Raw genomic sequence first — 24,116 nt, forward strand, 5'->3', positions numbered from 1 at the left:
GGTTCAAAGTAGAAGTGTAGCCCATATGCTCATGCATAATCATAATGTTCAATATCCTAATCTAAGAGATTATCGTAAAATCGAAAATTGACAAGGACACTAAAGTATTCCCATTATGGCAACGCTGTGAATTATCTCATTAATCTCGCAGCATTTGGACTTGGCCAGAAAAGTCAAGGACAGATGGAGCCATGTTTGCACGTAAAGCTGCAGCTGATATTGTTATGATATCTGATACCTTCGCTGTAGAGCGTGAACCGGAGACTCCTTCGCACAGGATGTCGTAGCAGCCCTTTCTATGCAATAGCTTCACTCGTGCTCTTCCTCCTTTGCTTTGGATTTAGATGCTGTGTTTACATGCTTGTTTAGTAAGAAAAGGTAATTTAAGCTCATTAGTATTTTTATTTGAAATCTGACAACTGTTTTCTTAAACGACCAATTAATTGCTTGGTCTCTAAAATAGACATAGGGAAAATTGCTTGTGATTATTTCAAGTCGTCGTACTGAAGGAGCATCTAAACATTTTACTTTTGCTTGAAAAAACGAAATGATTGCAAGTTAAATTCACTGATTTATTTTCTGTTGAGTCTGTTGATCAGCTTTACTTGAGTTTAAATTATTAAACGCAAAGCAAATCGCTCGCGAGAGTGTTTCCCCCACACAGACTTACTTTGACAGACCGACCCAGGTATATTGACCCAAGTGCATTTGGCGATTCATTTCTTTAATGTATTTCTTTTTTGACCTGTCCATGAGAACTACGCTATCAACGCCATCGATCAACGACTCGACAATCTCCCCTCGCTCCCTTCACCTGGCTGCTGCGCACCGTGTCAGTGCAGCAGAGGTGGAGCTCCGCCCACAGTGAGACACACAGAGGTCAGAGGACAGAAACCGCGAGAGCGACATGCAACACGCCTGCAAAATGCAGCAGGGAATCACAATGAGCTGGAAAGCAATGGGTGCTCATAAATGAGGTAAATAACATAAATTCACTGCAGGTCAGACATTTTTGGAAAACGTCAAAACAGGGCTGACCAATTTTAAAGATCTTAAAAATGTCTCCTCAAGAGTGAACCTAAGTAGATGCACACTGTGTGCCAGTCATTTAAAAGGATGCGTCGCCTAGCAACGGGGTCAACCACACCTCCTCACCAAGATCAGGGTTTCGCTGAGAAGTTTCCTAAATCTCTCCTAAGCTAAGACTCCACGCTAAAATATTTTAGGCCAAGGTAAGAGCCCGTTGAGAAGAGTCCAAGAATCTTTGTCAATACGGCACCAGGTCATCATTTTTAACCCAAACTTGTATCTTCCCCTCACGCTAAACTAGTCGCTTCTGTGCCCAAACCTCCCCAGGGACGTAATTTAGAAACACAAAGCCGTACGAAGACCCGTCGCTGTGAGTTGATGTAGAAAGGACCAGACTTCTCCCTGAAAGGTTTCACGCGATACGTCGAACATCGCGTCTCAGAAAGCAGCACTCACGTCTGACGTCTTTGAAGTAGATGGTCTGCCTGTTGGGGTTGAGCAGCTGGATGACGGAGTCGTCGTTGTTCTTCACTCTGCAGCTGATCGTGGCCGTTTCCCCCTCCACCACCGACACGTTGTCAGCTGCCAGGTTCTGACCTTCGACTGCACAGCACGGGCAGAGACAAAAAAAACCAAAACACTTTTAAAGAAACGGAGAAAAAGCATTCCTGTCTGGATATTTACAGTCTGTCAAATATTTCTATTTCTTACAACGGGGACTGCATGTCAACACATGCTTTGAGTAAAGATACGCGACTAGGCCGTGTAGATTGTCTGTTTGCCGCCATGTCTAATCCTTTTAATATAAGAGCCATGTGCAAGGTTTGTCACTATTGATCTCCCCCGGCGCAGAGTGGGCCCTGTGAGTCAGTGCCAGATGGGCTCTAAGCTCTGCTGCCCACGAAGGTAGAGCAAGAGAGGGGAGAGGGTAGGAGGGAAAAAGATACAAAGACCGAGTGTACAAAAGTGGCAAGTAGTAGATATGGGTGGGGCGGAGGAGGTGAGGATGAGCGGGAGGAGGAGGGTAGATAGACGAGCAGAGCTGGATGCTGTTTATGGTTAAGCCTTATCAGAGCCCTCCATCTGAGGCGCCATGTGACCAATGTGTGCTCAGTGGTTCTGTTCGGTATATCCAGGAATAAAAGTGCTGTAGTCATCCGAGGCGCTCTCTCTTTACACTGGCATTGTTGCCACCGACAGACTCTGGACCTTGTCATCGTAACTTACACCTTCTACTGAACCCCCCACCCCGACACACACACACACACACACACACACACACACACACACACACACACACACACACACACACACACACACAAGCCTGGCTTCCCCTCTCCCGTCTTCAGAGATAAAGAGGGAAGAGGATCAAAAGTCACCTTGTGCTATATTTATCTGGCAGGAACCAAAAAAAAAAAAAGAAAAGAAAAAAAGCATAAGACGAAGCAGAGAATACGTTTTAATGTGTCAGATTCACACCAATGGAGGAACAACACTCTCAGCCACAGCCCCAAGAAAACATCAAAAGCACATTTGCATGCCCGAGTTGTCAGACACCTCTATTGCATTCTGACATTTACAAAGTGGAGAGAGGGAGAAGAAAAAAAAAACAAAAAAAAAAAACGCCTGCATTTTCAGATAGCGATAATGGGAATAGACAGCCAAACTAACATGATTCAAAATGAACTCTGTGAATGCGGCAAGCAATAAGAAATTAACCTCCTGTGGAGAAAAGCTCCTCAGACCTGTCTGATGCAATGAACTACCCATTTCATTCCACTCTGCTGCCGCGGCTCAGGTTCACGACAAAAGGAAGGTAAAAACAGATTATGTCCAAAAAGTACACAATGCAGCCAACTGAAGCGTCGTAGTGAACCCACGGTAGGTTTTAATGGCCTTTTTGTTTACTAATTTCCTTGTGTTAAAATATTGTTCGCAGACATGACCCAAATTGAAGACGATCCACCTCTGCTTATATTTGCAGGTATACATGTTGTTTTTCACGGGGAATTAATGGCCCGGCATTTTGACTACAGTTAAGTTGGCTAGTTAAAGGAGATCATTCCTGCCCACTGCAGTAAGACTGTACAGTAACTCACCTCTGGCAAAATCCATCACACAACAATAACACCGTTGTCTGTTGTCTGTTTTTCTTGGTTGTTTAAATATTTAAAAAAAAAAAAGAAAAAACTTTGCACTATTGTTTAGTTAGTTTTAATTTAATTATTTTATTTTATTCTATTTTATTGTATATACTGTGCATTTTTATATTTAATAGTTTTTACTGTTATTTTCTGTCTTTCCTGTATCTATAAATGCTGCTGTAGCGAAAGAATTTCCCCTTGGGGATTAATAAAGTAACTATCTATCTATCTATCTATCTATCTATCTATCTATCTATCTATCTAAATCATCATACGCAGTGTTCCCAGAAACTTTCAACAGAAAGTAGCTTCTCACGCCGACTTGAGATGCGCGCTAATTATAATGTTTGTGTTTGTCGTTGCACTCTGTCGAGTGTCGGGGGTTGTCAGCCCTGTATCAGCATACATTATTCTCACACGTTTTACACTTTTGACAAAGTAGTAGTATATGTAGTAGAGGCCAGATGTTTTACAGTTTATTTTCACATTTGTGAGCTGAAACGCTGAACTCCCCCGGGAATTTCTGAATTATAAAATTTTGCAGCAATTTCGAATTTACCCCAAATATCTTTTTTCTGCATTATTGTTCTGTAAAGGAAATGTTTTCATATCGGCTAATATTTTACCTGAGTTGAAATCATATTTTCCCTTTGATTGGAACCCCGCCCCTTTCCCCCAAAAATATTGTATTTATGTTATTTGCCTCATTTATGAGCACCTGAGTCTTTCCAGCGCAGTGTGAGAATCTCTGCTGCGTTTTGCAGTTGCAGGTCTCGCTCGTTTGTTTCCTCTGATCTCTGCGTGTTTAACGAAGGGCGGGGCTCGGTCACGGACACGGTGCGGAGCAGACACAGGTGGACAAGAGGAAGGGGAGCTTGTCCACTTGTAAATCCATTGCAATGATATCGTTGTTCTCTCATAAATATGCTGAATTAGGTCGCCCAAGTAAAGTCCATGCGCGGGAGACGCTGGCGTAGCTCGTCCAGATGTGGTCTCTTTTGGCAAAAAAAAAAAAAAAAAAAAAACTGTGACGGCCGAAATGCCAGATTGGAGGCTTTGAAACAACAGTTCACAAAGCAGCGGGTCACGGTGGTTTGACACTTGGTTAGTTCTAATGAGCCACACTAATTTAAAATCAGTTTCCTCTTCTTGTCTGCTTTTTCAGGGAGTTATTAATCCACAAAAAAGCCTAAATTACACCTTCATAATATATTTTAAAGACATGTAATATTAACTGAGCTTTGCAATTTGCTCATGCTCCATTAGTGACACGGAGCGATGTGTTGGAAACGACCGAATGAATGAAGGAGTAAGTGAAATGAGCCTTCAGTCACTTTTAGCTACACGAGTTGTCTGCCATTTAGAAAATTGAAAATAAATAAATCTGAGCATCAAATCAAAAATAATCTACACGTCTCAAGCTGCGATGTGTAAGAGTGAAATGATGTCAAGTGGAGCTCCTTTGTACATGTACTAATCGCTGCAGAAGATGAGGTGAAAGCAATGTGGCGTGTTTTGATGTCTATTTTATTTAATCGCTGTAAAAGTAATATACTTGGCAGACAAAACAGTAACATAGAGCAGCCTCAAAGCAAGGTTATTCTGCTCCCAATCTGTTGGACTGAGAAAAAGGGAACGCCAAAGATAAATTCTCCATAAGGTTTAGCAGCCCCAAGCAAGGTTGGTCCCCCTCCAATATCCTAGCCTAGGCTCATCTCCAATTCAAAACACACATAAATAACGTGGCTGTGATTAGCAATCCCATCAAAGTGAAAACAGGCCACTTTGTGGAACATGGAGGGTTTTCACAATTGAAGTAAACATTTTCAATTGCCTCGGCATCCTGGTCATGATTGGGTGCAAATGAGGAGAGGCAGTCATTAATTCTGGGTGGTGGGAGGGCGGGGATTTGGGGGCGGGGGGGGCAGAGGCATGGCACAGATGACTGGCTGATAAATTCACACTCATTCCAGCAGCTGTCTGGGAGAGTAAAGTGCCTGTATCTCCACACATGGCTACCCTCCTGTTCCTGCATCACAACATACTGAATGAAACAGTCAGAGCGAAATACAGACCTTCAAAAGTCGGCGCGCTCGCCGACTTTTGGGGGATGTACAATCTGGCCTGAAGTGTCTGGCAACGGAGGCTCAGCTCATCAGCCGTGTTAGAAAATGTGGACCCCCCGCCCCCTCCCGCATCCCCCCCCCACCCGACCAATTCTTTGCAAAAGTTGACGAAATCAGGAAATATTAGCGGAGCGGCTCCTCCATCAGAAGTTCGGCGACGGGCACCTTTTGAATGAAGTTGGCGCTGGCTTTGAACTTTTCTCTCTTGTTTTCACATCAAAAGACATGAAAGGGGCAGCGAAAAGCAGGACAGCCAGCCTCCGATTCCTCTCCCTTGAGTCACCGCTGTCGTGTCCTTTCAAGAAACAACCAGGACTATAGACGGTCATTAACAATAAAAGTTTCTGCCCGTTCGTCTCTGATGCTGCCTTTATCCCTCTCAGTCATTAAAATCCCCGTCCCCATGATGAAATGTTCACGAGTGAGACGGCTTCTGTCTCGGGGTGTAATTAGCGCCGTGCCAATTTTTGCCGAGACTCTTTTTCATGGGAAGGTTAAAAAAAAAAAAAAAAAATCATAGCCACTAATTTGACCATCTATTTTCTTATTGTAAGAGTTCTCAGAGACTTGGTGTGCTCAGTTTGTATAATGATGCTGCAACACAGCAAGCCGAGAAAACATCATTCACCAATGGAAATTTTACAAGTGGGCTGTTCTGTTATAATTGAAATGATTATTATACTGTGGTGAGTGATTGGATACCACTTTGTAAAGGGTTTACATATTGTAGCTTTAGTAATTGCTTTATAGATCGGTTTTAAGCCATTAGTTAGGTTGTAAAAACTCCCCCTGAATGATGTTCATTTTCTCTCCAGAAAAGCATTTTGTTTGCTGACAACTTTATTAATGCTTTTACTACATTGAGAAAAGTACCAAGTTTTGAGCCTGGAATTTATCACGTACAGAAGACAGTATGCGATGAACTTTTATTATAAAGGAGTAAAACGTGTCGAGGCAGGAGTTGTTCTGAAATGACAGAACTCGGAGGGGAAAAAGGTTGGAGACTCCTGCTTTAAACGTTCTGCTGCTGCGTGTCTGCGTAGGTTCATAACACTATTCTGATCATACAATAATGGTCAAATACTATTGACTGAAGATCAGCTTTTTGTTAGTGCTTATTTGCAACAATATGGACGTTAAGGCGATACAAAAAAAAAATACAAAAAAAGACAACTGTCCGTGTAAACGTAACAATTGTGTTGTCCCTGGTGCTGCAGGAAAAAAAAGGCTTTTAGGATGAGGACCAACTTGTATCACTTGTATCCATTTCTGAATTTTGGGGCATCGCAAAGACTGCGTAGACTGCGGCATGAAGTTGCACGTGGAGGTCAATAAAGCGGTTTTGCTGGTATATTTTGTACATTATGCTGCAGTTTGTCCGGATGCTGACTCGACCAGGTCTCCCTCGTAAAAGAGTTTTGATCAAATTTGAAGTGTTTGGATTCACAAATCGAATGATAAGACCGCTGACGTCATCTACCCTCTGAAACAGTAGCATCAGTGGCTGTTCCTGTAAACTATATAAAATAATCCAACTAGCTAATGGTATAATCCCTGGCCTGAGAAGTAGAGCTTTATTTGCTGCTTGCAGAGGAGACATTTCTTACTCTTTAGTTGGTGTTTCTGGTTTTCGAAAGGCAAAACAAAGTTTTGTTTGGAGTACAAAACTACAGACAAACTGAAGAGGAAGGGAACTAGATTGAACAGAACCTGTAAATGTGCTATTACATGTGGCGAAATGTTGGTTTCAGAATTACAGATTTCGGTCGGGGCTGCGAGCGCACGTGGATCTCCTCCATCCTGAAGAGAAACCAGCCATTCATGTAAATATGCACAGATGAGCAGACTGCGACGGGACAGCCAATCAACAGACACAGACCGAAGCCAGCACTCCCAAAATGAACAGCAGGTCGTAAAAAAGAAAAGTACCTGTCACGGCTTCAGCAGCTCCTGTTGCAGCGCCGGCGGAGGTGAGGAGCAGAAGATGAGGAGGAGGAGGAGGAGGAGGAGGAGGAGAAGAGGAAGGAAAAAAACAAGACAGGTTGTGAGCAGACAGGATGCAAGCAGAGCGCCATATTCCACACAAAAACGTATTCATAATTTCTAATTCCTGTTGCAATTCATCAAATTCAAGCCCCAACATACTATTTGTTTAATTCTCCCCCAATTAAAACGAATACAAAAAAAAACCATCATAATGAGTAATTTTGACAATCCAGTCAGTCTGGGTTCCCACAGGTGTGCGACGTCCCGACATAATGAGCCACTTTTTCTCCCTTCATCCCTTTTTTTTTTTTCTTTTTTTTTTTTCGTGAGTGTTACACTTGATACGGAGGAACAGAGGAAGATCTGGACACTCCTGCCACCCCCCGCCCTCCTCCTCCCCCCCTCCCCCCTCCTGTCCCTGATTGAGATTCCAGCCAGCCCCGCTGGAGCAGCCACTGCCTGGAGACGCTCCCCTGGGGGCCGCCGTGTATCCTGGAGATGAGCGAGCACCCGTTCGGAACGGTGCCCACCCCAAACTGGCATCTCGCGGGGGCATGGGAGACTGGCAATGTTCCCGAGTCCCTGCAGCGCTGCTCAGGGCCTGCACCCACGGGAGAGCTTCCATCATTCATTGTCTGCTATTCATAAACAACCTCCCCCCCCCCCCCCCCCCCCCCCCCCCATTTCCCCTCCCTCCTCTCCTCCCGTCACGCGCACACACACCCTCTTCCCTTTTCCCCTTTCCCTCCGCATTTTTATATTGCATATACCATCTTTTATTATATTGACATTTCACACAGACTTTCGAGGCTTCTTTACTCTGCGGCTGCGAGCAGTGGGAGCTCCGGGGCCGAGCGGTACCGTGTGTCAAAGTGACTGCTTGTCTCGCTTGTCATTGCCGCTGTAATAAGGGCGTAAGGTATGACACATGTCCTTGTTAGGCCTCCTTTGTGTGTTTTTTTTTTTTTTCCACGTGTCAGCGATTCCCCGTGGACACCCCCGAAAAAAAAACCAAAAAGTGTGAGTGACAAATCGCAAACGACGGGAAACAAATTTTGAACAGTGTCCGGAAGTCGGCCTGCGATATCTCACCAGCTTCTTTAAAAAAAAACAAAAAACGGGCAGTGTCAGTCAAAACTGGAGCCTTTATTAGGTGATAATTCGACATAATGAGGCTTCTGGCGAGTGATAGAGGTTGATAGGACTCTGTGTGTGTCCCAGTCCAACCAGCCCTCAGGACACCCCATAATGAGGCATTTTGAGCTGCTTTAATTGCCAGGTAATTATAATGTTTGTAGCAACATTATGTAAATGAGTCATTATCATCATGTGTGTGTGTGGTATGTCTGCCCTCGTTTTATGTTGCCCTGCCGGGGGAGTGTAACCCAGAAATATGTCACCCTGATACCGGGGCATCTCCGTGTTTAATCTTGTCAACAGGGACCTATATGTGCACACCGAGGCCTGTGATATAGTGTGGTGACACCTTTCCTAACCCTTCAGTGTGATCCACTTCCTGCCGGTGGCCTCTGAAAGGAGGCTATAAATAGCGTCGTGATGGCGGCGTCATGCCTGTGTTTCCCCCTCGTCTCCTCTGTACCTGCAGCACGTTAGGTAGAAGTTATGAGGTGCCAGCTCGCCTGTGATTAGATGTCATGGCTGTCGCTCTGCTTAGACACTGCTGATGGACAGATTTCCTGGGGGGAGGGGGGGGGTACATGCGACGGCGTTGGCGCCGGTGCACCGGTTACATCAATCTGTCAATCACGCTGGAGGAGAAAGCGGGCGGGTGAACCGTCCTTCCCGAATAAAGCGCGTCCTTGTCTCTTCACCTCTTCTGCTTGTCATCCGAATCTCTGCCTCCTGTTCCGCTCTCGTGTTCAGAGGAACATTTTCACGCTCTCCACCTGCAATGACGCCATGTTTTTCTGCCGCAGACAGGCTCCTTTGTGAGCAACATGAAAAAGGGCATATTCCTGCACAGCGTCATGTTTTCTATAAGAAGCGAGGCTCGAAGTGCGCTGGTATTCCACACATCGCCACCCCAGTCGATCCCTTATAATGTGCATTACTTCTTATTTTAGTCAATGAGGCAAACTAAAGATCTCTGGAGACGAGAAAAGTCTGTGTGCTAAGAGTGGCACATAGCCTTCTCTTTCACTCCCTTTGTCTCCCTCGTTCGCTACTGCTCAGTAAAAGCAGTGGGGTAACGCTAATGAGGCATCATTTCTTCTCAGTACTAGCGCGACGCCTTTGAATTAATGTTCTTCCTTTCAGGTAAAACATTCCCTTGCTTATTTATGCTCCTGATCTGCAGTGTGTTGCATGTCAACCTAGTGTGTGATCGCGGTGCATAAGAGGATGCGACAGAGTCGGCTGGCGGATGTCTGTGTAGTTCCCTATAGAGACACCCACGTTGGTTCCCTCTGTGACTGTGTGCGCGTGTGCGTGTTTGGAAATGCTGCCTTACCGTGGATAGCCCACTGTGTTTTCATTTAACTAGGAGGATCACAGGTGGGCTTCAAACTTTTCTCTCTCGAAGGAAATCGGATGAAGACACGATCTCCCGCCGAGTGGACTAAGTAAACACCGGCAGTATTTGAGGTCAGGGTTTGCACAAAAGAACCCCATCAAAAAGTTTCAGCTCTCCTCAAAAAAAAAAAAAAATAGACCAAAGTGTGTCCAACTCCTTATGCTCATGTCCTACAGATATTCTCTTCTCTTCTCATAGCCTTATGGTTAAAGATCCCATGTTGTATAAATTCAGATTTTTTTATTTTTATTTTTTCGAACATAAAGCAGGTCCAAGTCATAGACTGTATATAAAAGTGGACGTAGTTTCCGGGCCTGACAAGTGAGGCCAATGCGGAAGTGCTTAAAAGTGCAATACCAACGCGGCCCACTAGGGTTTAGCTCCTATTCAACTTGTCTCATGAAATACAAAGTCAATGTCATTCACTAAAGTCACTCCTTCTTATTAGTTTTCTGGCAGTCCATCTAAACATTTTTTTTATAGTAATATTATGTTAATTAGGAAAAATGGAGAGGTTTCTACAACCAACTCAAAGTGATACAGTGGATTATATACAGTCACCAGAACTTCCCTTTGCATTGGTCAGTTACACATAGTTTCATGTTGTCATCCTTTCATCACCATATACAGAAGATCATCAACGCACAAGTCTTTTCAGTAAACAGATCAACCTTGTAGAGAAGAACATTGTTTCAAAATGACAAAGTGGGCCTCTGACCTTTGGCCTCTGACCTCTTCATGTTACACAAATTGACACGTTGACCAGCCCAGATTGAGTCCCATTGCCATGATCCCAAAAATACCCTTTGACACAGACAGAAAGTCGCCTAAATTCCTAAAAAAAAAACTCAACGCTAACAAATAAATGAAAGCAAATGATTATGAATAGATAATTAGCATATGAGTAATGATAAAACATTATTACTATTGTTAAGTTTACTTTCACTCAGAAAAGAGTCAGAAGAGAGAGTTAATGATATCAAGAGCCCTTCAGCTTTTATGATATGCATACAGTCTGAATTTCTTACCCATTTAATAGTAAAGTGAATATAATTTTAGTTTTGGTCTGTTTGTTGTTAAAAATAAAAAAAAGTCTTAAAAGTCAACTTGGGTTTTAGAACAATGTGTCAGGTGTTTAATCAACCTTAGAAATAATTGATTAATCAAGAAATTACTGTAACCAGTAATCAATCTGTAATTAAAATAGCAATTGACTCCCAAACAAAAAAGGCTGATGAGCAAACCTTGAGCTGGAATTATTTTAAATCCATCAGATGAGAATTGGATTAAATCATTACAGCTTCTGAGCCCTGGTGCGGAAAGATGAACGTGAATGAAAAGTGAGCCAACTCCATCCACCAATGAAGACTCATTGATGCAGCTGAAAGCTCAGGGAAAAGATTGCGTATTTTCTTGTTCTCCTTATATAACAGCAAAAAATAAATTCAGCTTGTTTTTAAAATAATGGCATTAAATGTTATTCTTTTAATCAGCTGCCAGGTAAAACCCAAGCAGCCGGCGAGATATCAGAACACGCTCACCTGTAAACACGAGCGGGAATATTCAGATTACTTCTCCCCTGAGTCAATGGAGACATAATAATCAGGTAGGCTTACAGGAGATGCAAAGCTTATTCCTGTTTGAGAAACCGTAACAAATCAAGAATTTGCAAATATCCCCTCGGAGGTGGGTAATTGCTCTCTGCTAATGGGATATGCTTTGTAAATGTCCAGTCGATGGCTTGAGAGTGTGTGTGTGTGTGTGTGTGTGTGTGTGTGTGTGTGCGCGTGCGTGTGAGTGAGGAGAGTTTTTACGTTGGGATATTAAGGGGTAATCCTTCAGATAAAAAGCAGATATATTGAATTTGGTAATTTGGTGCCCCGTGCCCTTTTAGTGAAGTGCTGGGGGCATCTACAATCACATAAATAACAAAAGATGAGTGAATAACAGGCTAAAATTATGACAGCATCAGAAATACCTTTTTAAAACCAAAACCTGTCATTCATAATACACGTGAAAATATCTCTGAGGCAAAAAAAAAAAACCTTTCAAAGACCAGCATCTTTGTTGACGAGTCTTTACAGCTCAGGCGGCGTTCATCTCTCACAGTCGTGTCAAGAAAAAATAAAAAAAAAAGGTGAAAGCGCTAACACGTATCTGCCCGTAGTTGCCAGGAAGTCAGCCTTACACGATCGGCTCCCTGTGACACAATCAAAAGCGTCATTTATGAAAAAGTTAGCTTCAGATTTCAGTGGCGCGTCTGTGAAAAGCTACGTTAACAACAAAACAAAGATTCTGCGTAGCAGGACGTCTCGAATCAAGATGACGCGAGGCGGGACGAGCGTTACAGAAACACGCCGTTAAGTCACGCTGATCGTAACAAATGCAGTAACTACCGAGGTCTGTAAATCATCAAGCAACTGCTTTCCCTAGGAAGTACAATGATTTCCTTTTTCCAAGCGGGCACAGTGATCCACTCTGTTACGGTAACACGACTGGTTGACTGAATATGTTCTTACAGTAAGTGCGGCGGCAGCGGGCCGTCCTGCACCCGGAAACCAAGCAAGCGGGGACGAGTTTAGAGCCGAGGCAAAGCTCAACCTCTGGCAAAGTGACGCGTCACGTTTCATTCCTCGTCGTCTATTTCAAGTGACGCTGCAACTTTTTTTTGTTGTTCTTTCTGTGTGCGTTGTTCTCTTCAGAGGCAGCCGGCACTGCGGAAACATCTTTTTTTTTTCTTCTTTTTTTTTTTTTCGGTGTTTCAAGCGCCCCGTGTGTTTCCGCAGGAGAGAAACCGCTGCTGTGATTCCGCCCTGAATCAAAGCCCCCGCCCCCCGACGAGAGTCCTGAGGGAGGAAATCTTTGCTCACCTGGGAAGCGTGGGCTCCTGGCAGGAGAAAAATTCACCTGAGCTTCCAGAAGTGTGTGTGTGCGCACGCTGCGGCCTGTCTGCCGACGTACCTGCTTACTCACTAGGACTGTGTGTACGTCGTCCGTGTGTGCGAGGGGGTAATTAGGACATTACGAGAAGCGCCTGACAGGCTTGTCATCGCCACAGCCTGCTCAGTGGAAAGGAGGTGGTCAGAGGGGGTAAGTGGGGGGGTCCGGCAGGAGGGTCAAGAGACAGCTGCTGCACCACCACTCACTGTCTGGAAGCTCTCAGAGAATATTACACCGCCGGGGCCGCTGCCAAGACGCTCCCTCATTTATGGAATGCACAAAGGCCTTCTCTCCCCCCCCCCCCCCCCCCCCAACCCACACACACACTAATTTATGCCACTGTTATAAAAGTACTTTTTTTTTTTCTTTTTTTTTTCTATCCTGAAACATGAAAACATAAACATAAAAGGACCAAAATAAATGGCGATGGCATCGAGGTAATTGAGGTTATTTTGTAAATCAGTGAATTTGGAGCGCGGTGACTGTTGTTCTCAGTTTTTACATTCACACTCCTTTTTTTTTTTTTCTTTTCATGATGATAAATCTGTGTGGTCTCACACCTCCCGTGCGTGCGTCTATTATTACAATATGAGACATATTAAATACATCCCCCGCGGCTGATGACCTTGGCGGTGACATACCATTAATTGTATAGATGGATTATTATCATCACAACAATAACACGGCTGCTTTTCCATTGCCGCTCCCCCCCCTAAAAACACCTGTGCGCCGTCCTCCGGCTTTGCCACCGTTCACTGCGCTCATAATCACTTCTATCAGCCACCGAAAAAAGCTAACTGCATCCGGGGACGCTAAACACGTCCATTTGTTTGCGGTTGTAATGTCTTTTGTGCGCCTCAATCAGGCACCTGTCAGACACACACCTGCTGCCTCGCAGCTAAGAGAAAAGGCCGAGGGAAGGCCTTTTGTTTCCTGGCGGAGTTTATAATCAGCACGTTGTTTCCAATCTTCTTCCACCATTTTTCAATTTCCCATTTCCCTTTTTCTCAGTCAAATCACCGCTATCAATCAGGTGCGTGTTTGAGAGAGAGAGAGAGAGAGAAGTTCCTTGATGGAACCATCTCCAGCCCCAGGCCTCATTAGTCAGAAACTGCAGGAAGACGGGTGTGTGTGTGTGTGTGTGTGTTAGTTAGTTAATGTGAGCATGTGTGTGATAAAAATGAATACTGGTAGAGTGTTTCTGTCAATATGAAGCCATTTAGTATTTTCTATTCCATCCCAAATGATGCACAGAGGACATTATGCTCCCTATTTGAGTTCCTCTGAATGGATACTCGGCGCTGTAACTTCTATTATATTTTTGCCCTTTTCCCCTCCACTGTGCTTACTGATATCATGGCAGAAGATGACCTATACTGGCTCAGAACAATTTCTGTGCAACCATGACAACATCTCCGTGTCGTCGCGCCGCGCGTGTTGAAGTGATTGCAGCTGAGTGATGTCGACGGTCAATACGGATCAAAGCATAACATCTGCATAGGCACAAGCTGCATCGATCTCGTGTGACACGAGGCGATCCGAGTGCATCGACGTCTTTGAAGAGAGTCGACTTGGTTTTGCTTTGATTGCCTCGAACGCACGGACTAACCACAGCAGAAAGAAGCACAAAGTCCTGTTTGCATTCATGAGGCACAAATTAGGCAACAAACGCAAACAGTGAATAAAGGATGAGCAAACAAAACGAGCCTGTTTTTTTTTTTTTTTGCCGACGTGGCAATATGGTCGATGTTTTACCGAACGTATTGATCATAAAAGAGACCTGTTTGAAGTGGCCGGACAAAATGGCAACTGTAGTAAATTCTCAGTGGCAGGGTAATGTACGGCTTCACCGCTTTCATTTATTCACAGCTTGACACCGCCCCCCCCCCCCCCCCTTCTCTCTCCCCCACAGAGTGTGCTCTAACTGTGTGCCAATGGCCACATCATTTAGACCGGACCCCGCATGAATATTTAACATTAGCGCCTGGCTTGTCGCTCGCAGAAAATGAATTATTTTTAGTGGGCTTTGCAGCGGCACCGTGGAAAACCCTCACTCTGGTGATGAATCGCTGCAGAGTTTATGTTGTATTAAGCAGGCAAAACAAATGGCTATCAATCATTTGAAGCTTTCCATGCTTGCCAGCTATGCATCTCTTATACCCCCCCCCCCCCCCGCCCCCTCCTCCTTTTTTTCCCAGAGATTCAGCTGTTTTTTCAGAGGGATCTCTCTGCCAGCATCGGGAGTGTAGAAAGAGGGTCAATCTGGAGTTCGCGGCTGTTTGTCGACAAGCTCTTTCTGGAAGAGGGAGACAGACTGAGCTTTAAGTAAATGTAAATAACGTTATAGTGAGCGAACAGAAATCTGAACATCCATGATGCGGCGCCACAATCTCCGTACCAGAGCACTACAATAACTGAACACTCACTGCATCATGTTCAGTGCCTCCAAACTCACAATTCAGCCCGACACTGATGTAAAATCCATTTCATACAGTTCATATAATGAATGGAGCGCAGTCTGCAAAAGGCATATCAGCTGTTACAACAAACCATTGTCAGAGAAGACTGGGGGTAAAATACACACGGCAGGTAATTAATCCTGAACAGACTGCGGTGCTTCTCGTGCGCTTGGTTCTTTTCTATGATTTTTTTTTTTTTTCCTAACTCTGGAAAACACCCTCTGAGAATGAAAGGAGATCATTCAGATCAATGTCAAACCAATGATCAAACCGTGTTTGATGTTTGAACTACGTAACCTCTTAAATCCCACCGTCCCACTGTTGGGAGGGAGAATAAAAACTCCTGCTCTGCAGTGAAACTGTTGGTGAGGGATTCCTAATATTACATTTCAGCCTCAGCGTCAAGGAAATGGGTTTAAAACGAAGCGGACGTTTTCCTCTATTTGAATTATTTGATCTTTTTTGTACAACTATATTTACACTATGTAGTCATGCTGACGATGCAGATGGTGCCCAGTCAATACATATAGAAAGACAGCATCAGTGCAGAATCTGACAGATTTAATTGGATTAAATCATTTATGCAAAACATAAAAATACAACGTTTTTCCATTTTCTGTTAAGTACATAATAAAGAAAGCAGTCCCTGAACCATACTGCAATATTTCTGAACGATTTGTGCAGCCATGATAAACATAAAGACTCTGTAAACATGACGCCAGTCCAACGAAGAGTTGAACAGATCAGATTATAGATGATATGCTGTCGGATAATGTGCAATAAGAGAATTTTTCCCAGTTAAAGGACGGGGCTTTCCCTCTCTGTGTCGCTGCTCTGTCTCGGTGGGATATTCTCCGTGTCTCGCTCTGAATGAGGAGAAACGAAAAAAACACATGGCTGCTTTTTTGTTACAACTCGTCACCTTTCGGACTACAAAAATACTATGCTGACGGAGCAAGCAGTTTTAGTTCCTGTCCCTTTAAGGCCCCCTTCCCTCCCTAAAGCCCTCTGTCCTATGATTGGCCAGCTTCCAGGAAGCCTCCAGCGCGGCAGCAGTACTTGTGACCTCCGCCTCGTCTTGTCGGCGTGGAGGTAATGAAAGGAAACCGTGCACCTACCAATCAACATAATTTGTTTGACATGTTTACGTCTGAATCTGTCATTATGTCTGTGAACATCCGCAGCAACAAAGATTACAGCAGGACGTCTCTTTACAAGCTTACAGTATGATATGAGGGTGGATTTAGACTTTCAAACACAAGCTGTATATGAAAACCTTTATATACATACTACTTCCTCAAAGTAATGCAAACTTCGTTGTCGTGGCAACAGTGAAAGGCTTTGAGCGAACAGCAGTCTCCTGCAACCAACACGCCGCTCCCTGACAACGAAAAAGACATTACACAGACGTCATCTGAACTGCGTCTCTGGATTGTCGTTATGTATACGACCACGAGAGGTCACATGACTTTAAAATGGATCTGTGCGTCTTATAATAAGCTGCGTGGACGAAACACCTCGTCTCTTCTTAACGCGTGTGCATGTGATCTGTGCCCAAACACACATCTCTGTTAGGCCTAATATCTAATGAACGAGGGAATTATTTCCAGAAGGACCAGACCACTGACCAGAAGGAGGGAAGTTATCTCATGACACCTCGATGACTTGTGGAAAACATTTGCTGACTTTGTATTTTATGAGAGGTTGATGTTTATTAAATGGAGCCAGAGTTTATTTTTATCGCCCTAGCCCTGGTGGCCCTCAGTGGTATTGCACTTTCAGGCAGTTCAGTAGTTTTCAGGCCCGGAGACTAAAAACACCTGAATGTCCGACGGACTGGGAATATCCCACACGGAAAACAGGAGGGTTTTTCAGATGTACCTGCTTTGAAACTTGCCTTGCCTGCAGTTCGTCTAGCCTACCTTCTTTCAAAACGTGTAGAAATGTAGTGTACAAATAACGTCGACCTCCTGAGCTCCATGTTTGTTTATACAGATGCTGATGATGGTGCTCTATTATCTAACTGCAGAAATGGAGCAGATTTTTTTCACGGTGGCCATTTGGCCTGTTTGTGAACGCTCCCAACTCGGAAGTCGAATGATCCCAAACGGGAACTTTCCCACTTCCCGGCAGCCTGAATGCACAGTACATCCATTTTTATAAAGGCTATGAGCATAATTTCTTTTGGTGTTACAGACAGAATATAGAAAGAAAGCCGAGTGTACAGAACAGTCTGAAGCCTGAGCTTTTCGCTCGAAGGAATTCCTTTTACAAACATTTAACTAATTATTTCAATTACTGGCCACATTGAAAAGAACGTTCAACCTTTTACACACATATATATAAAACACATAAAAGGTCTTCTTTAAAGGAGTTTTTAAGAAAATGGAAAATAAAGGGGCTTTTTTTGTGTACGGTTTCAGAAGGATTTTGTCCCCGGTAAAAAAATAAAGATGGAATAGTGTAGGTATAAGGAAAGGGTTCAAGATGATGTTTGAGTGACTCATCTTTTGATTTTAAAGATATGCCTGTATGAAGGAAAGATTTACTGAGCCCTGCCTGATAAATGCCAAAGCCAGTGGTACAAAAGTGTGAATGCTGCGAGTAAATAAAATCCCTTGTAAAAATGAAAGTAGGAAAAAAAAAAATAGAAGGGAAAAATCTGCTGAATTAAGGGTTCAAAAGAGTGCTTAAAGGAGGAGATCTTATAGATGATTAAATCAGCACTTCATGCCTCCCCTACCTGCTGGAGTTGTATCTGATTGGCTACGCAATTACCTTAACATTGGTTAATTGCTATTTAATTTACCTCTCATAGCAATCACATAACCCTCTTCTCTGCCATTCAGTAATTTGAAAAATTGTGTATAAATTCAGTCAGCTAAAACACAGACATACACAACAAGCGAGAGCCTGAAACGCCGCCGCCGAGTTTACAGATTCTCGGATTACTTGACAGTTTCATTAAAACAGATTACCGTGACCCTGAAGTTTTTAATCTTCCAGATAAAGTGAGGCTGTTTTAACACTCATCCTCAAGGATGCACTTCATTTCCAGCAACATCCAACCGCAGATGAGATTCGGCCTCCTTCAAATACAATCTGAATTGCTTCAATTGATTAAACAGAAACTGGCAGGCTGAACGAAGTGGAGCGGAGCGCAGAGCCGTCCACACAGCCACCAGCAACTGTGGACACAAGATCGAGGGTAAGATAGCTGTGAGTGGCCTGGCACCTGAGTGAGAGAGATAGTCCTGCTTATAGTCCTGAGGAGGAGGAGGAGGAGGAGGAGCGGGGGGTCGGACCAGAGACAGACCGGGTGGCTTCGCCCGTGTTTCCCCTTCAGGTTAATATTTTATGGACGTGCGATACAGTTGGGGATGACTGAGAGTCGGCGAGAGTGGCAGGCGGCGAGAGTTCAGCGATTTATTAAACGGGAGGCAGTGCGGTACGAGTCTGAGAAACGTTTTAGTTCCTGTTGTTGGAACGAGTTCCGAAATAACTACAGCTTGTGTTGGCACGTGCGCGCGCGTGTACACGGCGTGCGCGACGACGAGCTTTCTGCCACCGGAGCCCATTAAAAGCGCCGAGGCACCGGTGGTACAGATGTGTCTCTCCGCGAGCCCAACATGAAAACACAGGAAACGGCCTCTTTGATCATTACCTACCTGTCAGTCTGGCCTCCGCAGGGACCGCCTGTTAAGACTGCTGATGTGCCGCGCTGACAGGCCAGAAACGCACGCGCGCAAACTCAAAACACATCAAGAAGGAATACAAAAAAAAAAAAAAGAAAAGCGGCGGCGCTACGACTCCGACTGGTGTCTTCATTCAAACTCGTCCCCATGGAGGTATAACCATGACGACCAGCCGTGTGGGCAAAGCGCCGGTTTATTATTCTATATTTGGATTCTAATTAGCCTCAGTGACTGTCAGGCTCGCAGGGGTCTCCACAGTCCCACTCGTACCGACGGCCGGCTTTCGTCGCCGGGCCTGGCAGCTGTATGTTTGCTACAAAAGGGAAAGAAGCAGAAACCCGGGGTGATCCAGGGAGTCGTAATCTCCCACTAACTCCTGAGACTGTTTGTAGACAAATAGGAAGACACGGCAGCTACGCTGAGACATCGTCGGGACTGGGAGGCGACCACCTGTCGGCGCTCATCTGACTGACATTCGCACACATTCATCTTTCTACGTCGGGTTTAATGTAAATAAAAGGATTTGGGCCGCTATCTTTTACCCACACGTCCAGATTTTCCACTTTTCACACAGCTTGAATGACAAGTGATAATTAAATGTTGAATTGTACTTTTTTGACCTTAAAAAAAAAATGCCGTAAAGAGTCGGTCCAACCAAATTACAAAACATTTGTCAGTTTCCTCCAGTAATTGTCGAGCTGTTGAAATGGCTGACTTTAGCCAAATTTGTTTACGACTTTCTACAACACCTGAGTCGCAACTACGACAAACACTACGGTCACAATCAGGAGACAGTAGGTTTTCAGAGAGAGGAGCCAAAATGGTTTGTTTGAGACAGATAAATAAGGACCTTTTTTTTCCCCCATAAAAAAAAAAAAAAAAAAATACAAATAATTCCCTCAACACACCAAATTTTCCTTCCTCTGGAAACTCCAGTCAACCTGGTGTCAACACGTCTCTAGGGGGGGAGGGGGGAATATTTCTTCTGAAGAAAACTATTTAACTTCTTTCAACGAAACAATTTTAATTAAAAATATTGGATTTCTGCGAGACGCCGCAGACGCGCTTCTCCAGAACGACCGCTTCCAACAAAACCTGTGAAAGCCAGACGTCGGGCGAAGCTCGTCCGACTGCAGCGAGGATACGGCCAGTAAAAGCGTCTCCACGCTGCGCGGAGACCCGCCGGCTGCGACGGGAACAAAACTTCGGCAACCGACTTCCGAAAGGAAACCGTTTTAAAAGTGCGTGCGCCGTTTGTGGCGTCGTCTCAGCTGTGTTTTCGAAAGGCGTTCTCCAGAGGTCGTTTGCTTGGCTCGTTAGCGGTTATATCGGCACCTTTGTGATTCGGTTGATCGGTTTTCCTCGTACCCTGCGCTGCCTTTGACGCCTTTATCCACAGTCCCTGCCGCTCTTCCTCTGATTTTTCTGCCACCACCGTTTCCAGCTTCCATATCTTGGAGTGCCCCCCAAACCCTCCCCCCACCCCCACCCCCACCCACACACACACACACACACCCTTGTAGCACAGAGTGCAAATAATATAATGCAGCAGCATAAACAGATTTAAATGCAGAGCTGTGTTCGTCTGTCTTTCCTTTTCAGACCGTTGTCAGCGCGCCACCCACATGACTTCGGGGTCGTCGCATTTGGTCGCGGCAATTTGCACAGTTTAAGTTGTAATGGCCTTCTGCGTTTTTCTCCGAAAGAGATAAAGACACCTCTGTAACTACTTTGGGAAATACATCGTGCGCCCACGGCTCCGGCGCCATTTAGCATGCATTGCACTGTCAACTTAAAGCGAGCGTTTGAAGCTTATTGTAACGGGAACGAGTCCATTTGTTCCGAAAGCAGGACGATAACGGGACGTGTAGGACAGAGGAAACATGCGGCCGCGAGACCGCCGTGTCGCTTAAAGCAGAAAAACCTTCGCCGCGTACGCCGTCGCCACGCCCCCCCCCCCCCCCGACCTCGCAGGCACAACGTCGAAGACTCGTCGCCAATCACGTCCAACGGCCTGACGGGCTGAAACGTATTCACGGGGGAGCTGATGGCGTCTGTCCGGCCACCTTAAAGCGAGCCGACACGATCGTGTCTCCCGCCGTAGCTCATATCTGCCCGCACGTCTCCCCTTAAGATGACGAAGACCTATCGCCGCTTCGTCTGCCCGTTTGCATCTCAAACATCGGTCCGCTGTCATTGTGCCGCACGCCGGTGAAGGAGTGCGTACGCATCGCTGCTCAGAGCAGCTCAAATCAATACTTTTATAAAGCGGCACCCCTCAGCTTTACCGTTTCAGCGACTCTCGCTGCTCTCGTGTAATTATTTTGTTTTCCGTATATTTAAAAAAACAAAAAACAACAACAACTCTAAAACTGCCGACCGCACACGACCTGCTCGACGACAAAACAAGGCGGAAAAAGGTCCGAGACGAGCCGGGGGGGACCGCGGCGCGGCGTTTAGCAGCTGAAGAGCCAGATGTTTTCTTCAGGTATTTGTGGAGACAAATACAAAGCTGAAGGAAGTGTGAGTTTTCACAAAGTTTTAAGAAACACTCAAAAAAAAAAAAAAAAAAAAAAAAAAAAAAAATGCTGATACTACACATCTGCTGGAGGTGCAAATAAGTGACTGTTCGCTGACAAGTCTGCCAACACAAATTTCAAGGGGCAACGCGAGATGCTAATCAGCTCGACGCTTCCTGTCTCGGAAAATACCGCCCCCGCACCTCCGGGGGGCGACAGCGAGTCCCCGTGGCAGCCGGTCTGTCGCCGGTCCGACACGAAAGGAAGAAGAAGCAGCGTACTCTGCCCTCTGCTTACGAGGGACGGGTCGGTAAATGCAAGGACGGCGGAGACGCCCGGGTTGAGTTGTTGTTTTCCAGGAGACGGCTCGCGAAGAGCGAAGGCATGAAGTTGGTTTCTTTTCCTCCGGTCAGTAAGACAGCGGTTAACGCTCGCTGTGGCGATGCCAGTGATAGCTGGTGAAGGCAGCCATCAATAGAACATCACTGAAAGTGTCAGCGCGTGGTTTGTTTGTCGCAAGTGGAACTCAATGGCGACGTCGCATTGAGACACATCTTTAGTGCAGCGAACGACAACACAAACCGTGTCGAAAAGCATCGCGAGGGGCGTCAATATTTGGTTGTAATGTGTCTGTTTTCTTGCTTTGATGGTGCTGCTGAAAAACAAAGATAAGCGAGCTTTAACGTAAACTAACTGGTCGTCATTTTTTTTTTTTTTTTTTTGTCAGTCCACGACTGGGTCCATGCAATTGAACTTTACAATCCGAAATTATGAAATTAAAAAAAAAATGGTACTGACGAAGCAAAAATGTTGTAAAATTGAACCAAACTGTCGGGCTGAGAACAGACGGCACGCTGCAGTAACTCACTGTCGCCTCCTAATGTACGAAGTGGTATTACAAGACGAGGCTTGATTCTTACATAAATATGACACCATGAAGGGTGATGATATGTTAGTGTTCAGAGCTTGTTGACCAATAAAATGGATGAATGCAGGTTTAATTACAAGCTGTAATACCAGTCTTGTATTCCACATTTTGATGAAGTAATATAAGACAATTATTCCCCATATAAAACTTGCAATTTTATTCTCCAAAGAGTAATTTATTACCATGTTGCACATTATAGTTAAAAAAAAAAAAAAAAATCTCAATCTGGTCGATAACCTGTAATTGCCGATGTCAAATAAATAGTACTTTTCTTCTAACTAGAAACGTACAGTCGGAAAAATGTACCTAAAAATATACTTTGGAAAAAGTACCACAACTGGACAAATATTGGGATGATATCTTACTTTATAAGTATAAAAGTTTATGCGAAGCCATTTTTAAAAAATTTTTTATTTGACAATCATGCAAACGTTGTCACATGTTGAACGCAGCGCAAAACACCAGCAGTCACGCAGGAAGTCAAATTGGTGTATCTGATCAACGAAGTACTTATTTTGACGTTTAACGAACAGTCGTCGTCGGCTGTAAAATCCCCCGGTGTTCGGCGTTCGTCCCACATCCCTCCGCACAACCCGAGAAAGAACTCGCATCACAATATCGCGACCCTCGCACCGCACGCCCATCGAGCAGCTATCACTACCACCAGAACTAATGATAATAAAACGGGAGCGTCAGATGTTGCACAGCGGTCCTCGCCGGAGGAGGCGGACGCGCCGGAGATAACGATCTTTGAGGAAATAAAGAGAAAGATTCGGCTAATCTATGACACAATGCTGCTGACACCTCATAAGATTAGAGCTGCCTCTCGCTCCAAATCAGCCCTCTATCTGCGTGCTTAGCGCCATTACTCGCTTTGTGGGGTACAACCCTCGGGGCTGTATTGCCCACACAGTGGTAGATGCCAAGCCGCGGCGCAGGAACACGCACGCGCACGCACTCACACACACACACACACACACACACACACACACACACACACACACACACACACAGTCAGAGGGAGCGAGATAAAGATGAATCGACAAATGATGATTAACAAGGAAGGCGTAGGGAAATCTCTTCCGAAAGCGTGCGAGGGTTTTCTGCGGGCTGATGGCAACGACTCAGCGGTGGAAACTCCACAGCAGTCGTGAATCATTCCTCGTTTTTTTTTTTGTATATATTCAAATTCAAATGCAAACTTTCACATCTCGGGTTCAGGCGTCCTGCCTTAATACGGCAGCACAGACGGACCGTTCGGGCTTTGGTGACCAGAAAAAGGGGTATTTGAGGGATATTTTGTTTGTTTTTTTTGTTTGTTTTTTTTCTTCCGGGAGAATCGGAGCTCTGCGTCGGGCGTAGTTTGTTCCGGGCAGGCGAGAGGCTGCCGCCGGATCGCCGGCGGCGACGCTCGGTTTTTGTCAGTTCTCCGAGCTGCCGTTCGAGATCCAGAGCGACCGCGGGTTCAGCATCAGAGAACATTTTCATCCCTCGGCTTACGGACCTACTGAACCTCTACGTCCTCTTCCCGGTCCTCCTGCTCTGTGCTGTGAGCCAACTTTACTCCTTGAAAGAAAAACAACAAACAACAAAAAAAACAAAGACCCCCCCCCCCCCCCCACACACACACACACACACACACAACAGCTTCTCACGTTCGATTTGAGCACGAGGTTGAAGGGAGCACAGGTCGTCGGTGAAGTTCAGCTGGGGAGTTTTGCTTTTTGTTGCAATATGAAGTATTAATAAAAGCAGCT

General features: G+C 45.0%; 1 protein-coding gene across 3 annotated transcripts in view; it reads right to left on the bottom strand.

Annotated features, from left to right (window-relative positions):
- The window catches only part of cadm1b (cell adhesion molecule 1b), a 161,332-nt gene that overhangs the window by 42,375 nt on the left and 94,841 nt on the right, over positions 1 to 24,116 (bottom strand). For all 3 annotated transcript variants that reach the window (XM_069148363.1, XM_069148362.1, XM_069148364.1), the window contains exons 2-3: positions 7,229 to 7,249; positions 1,486 to 1,632 (exon numbers count right to left, since the gene is read on the bottom strand). In XM_069148363.1, coding sequence (XP_069004464.1) covers positions 1,486 to 1,632; positions 7,229 to 7,249 — 168 coding nt within the window. The remainder of the gene's footprint in view (positions 1 to 1,485; positions 1,633 to 7,228; positions 7,250 to 24,116) is intronic.

Source organism: Embiotoca jacksoni, unplaced genomic scaffold, assembly GCF_022577435.1.
Source record: "Embiotoca jacksoni isolate LCO1_2020_lvr unplaced genomic scaffold, fEmbJac1.0.p SCAF_14, whole genome shotgun sequence".
Lineage (NCBI taxonomy): Eukaryota > Metazoa > Chordata > Actinopteri > Embiotocidae > Embiotoca > Embiotoca jacksoni.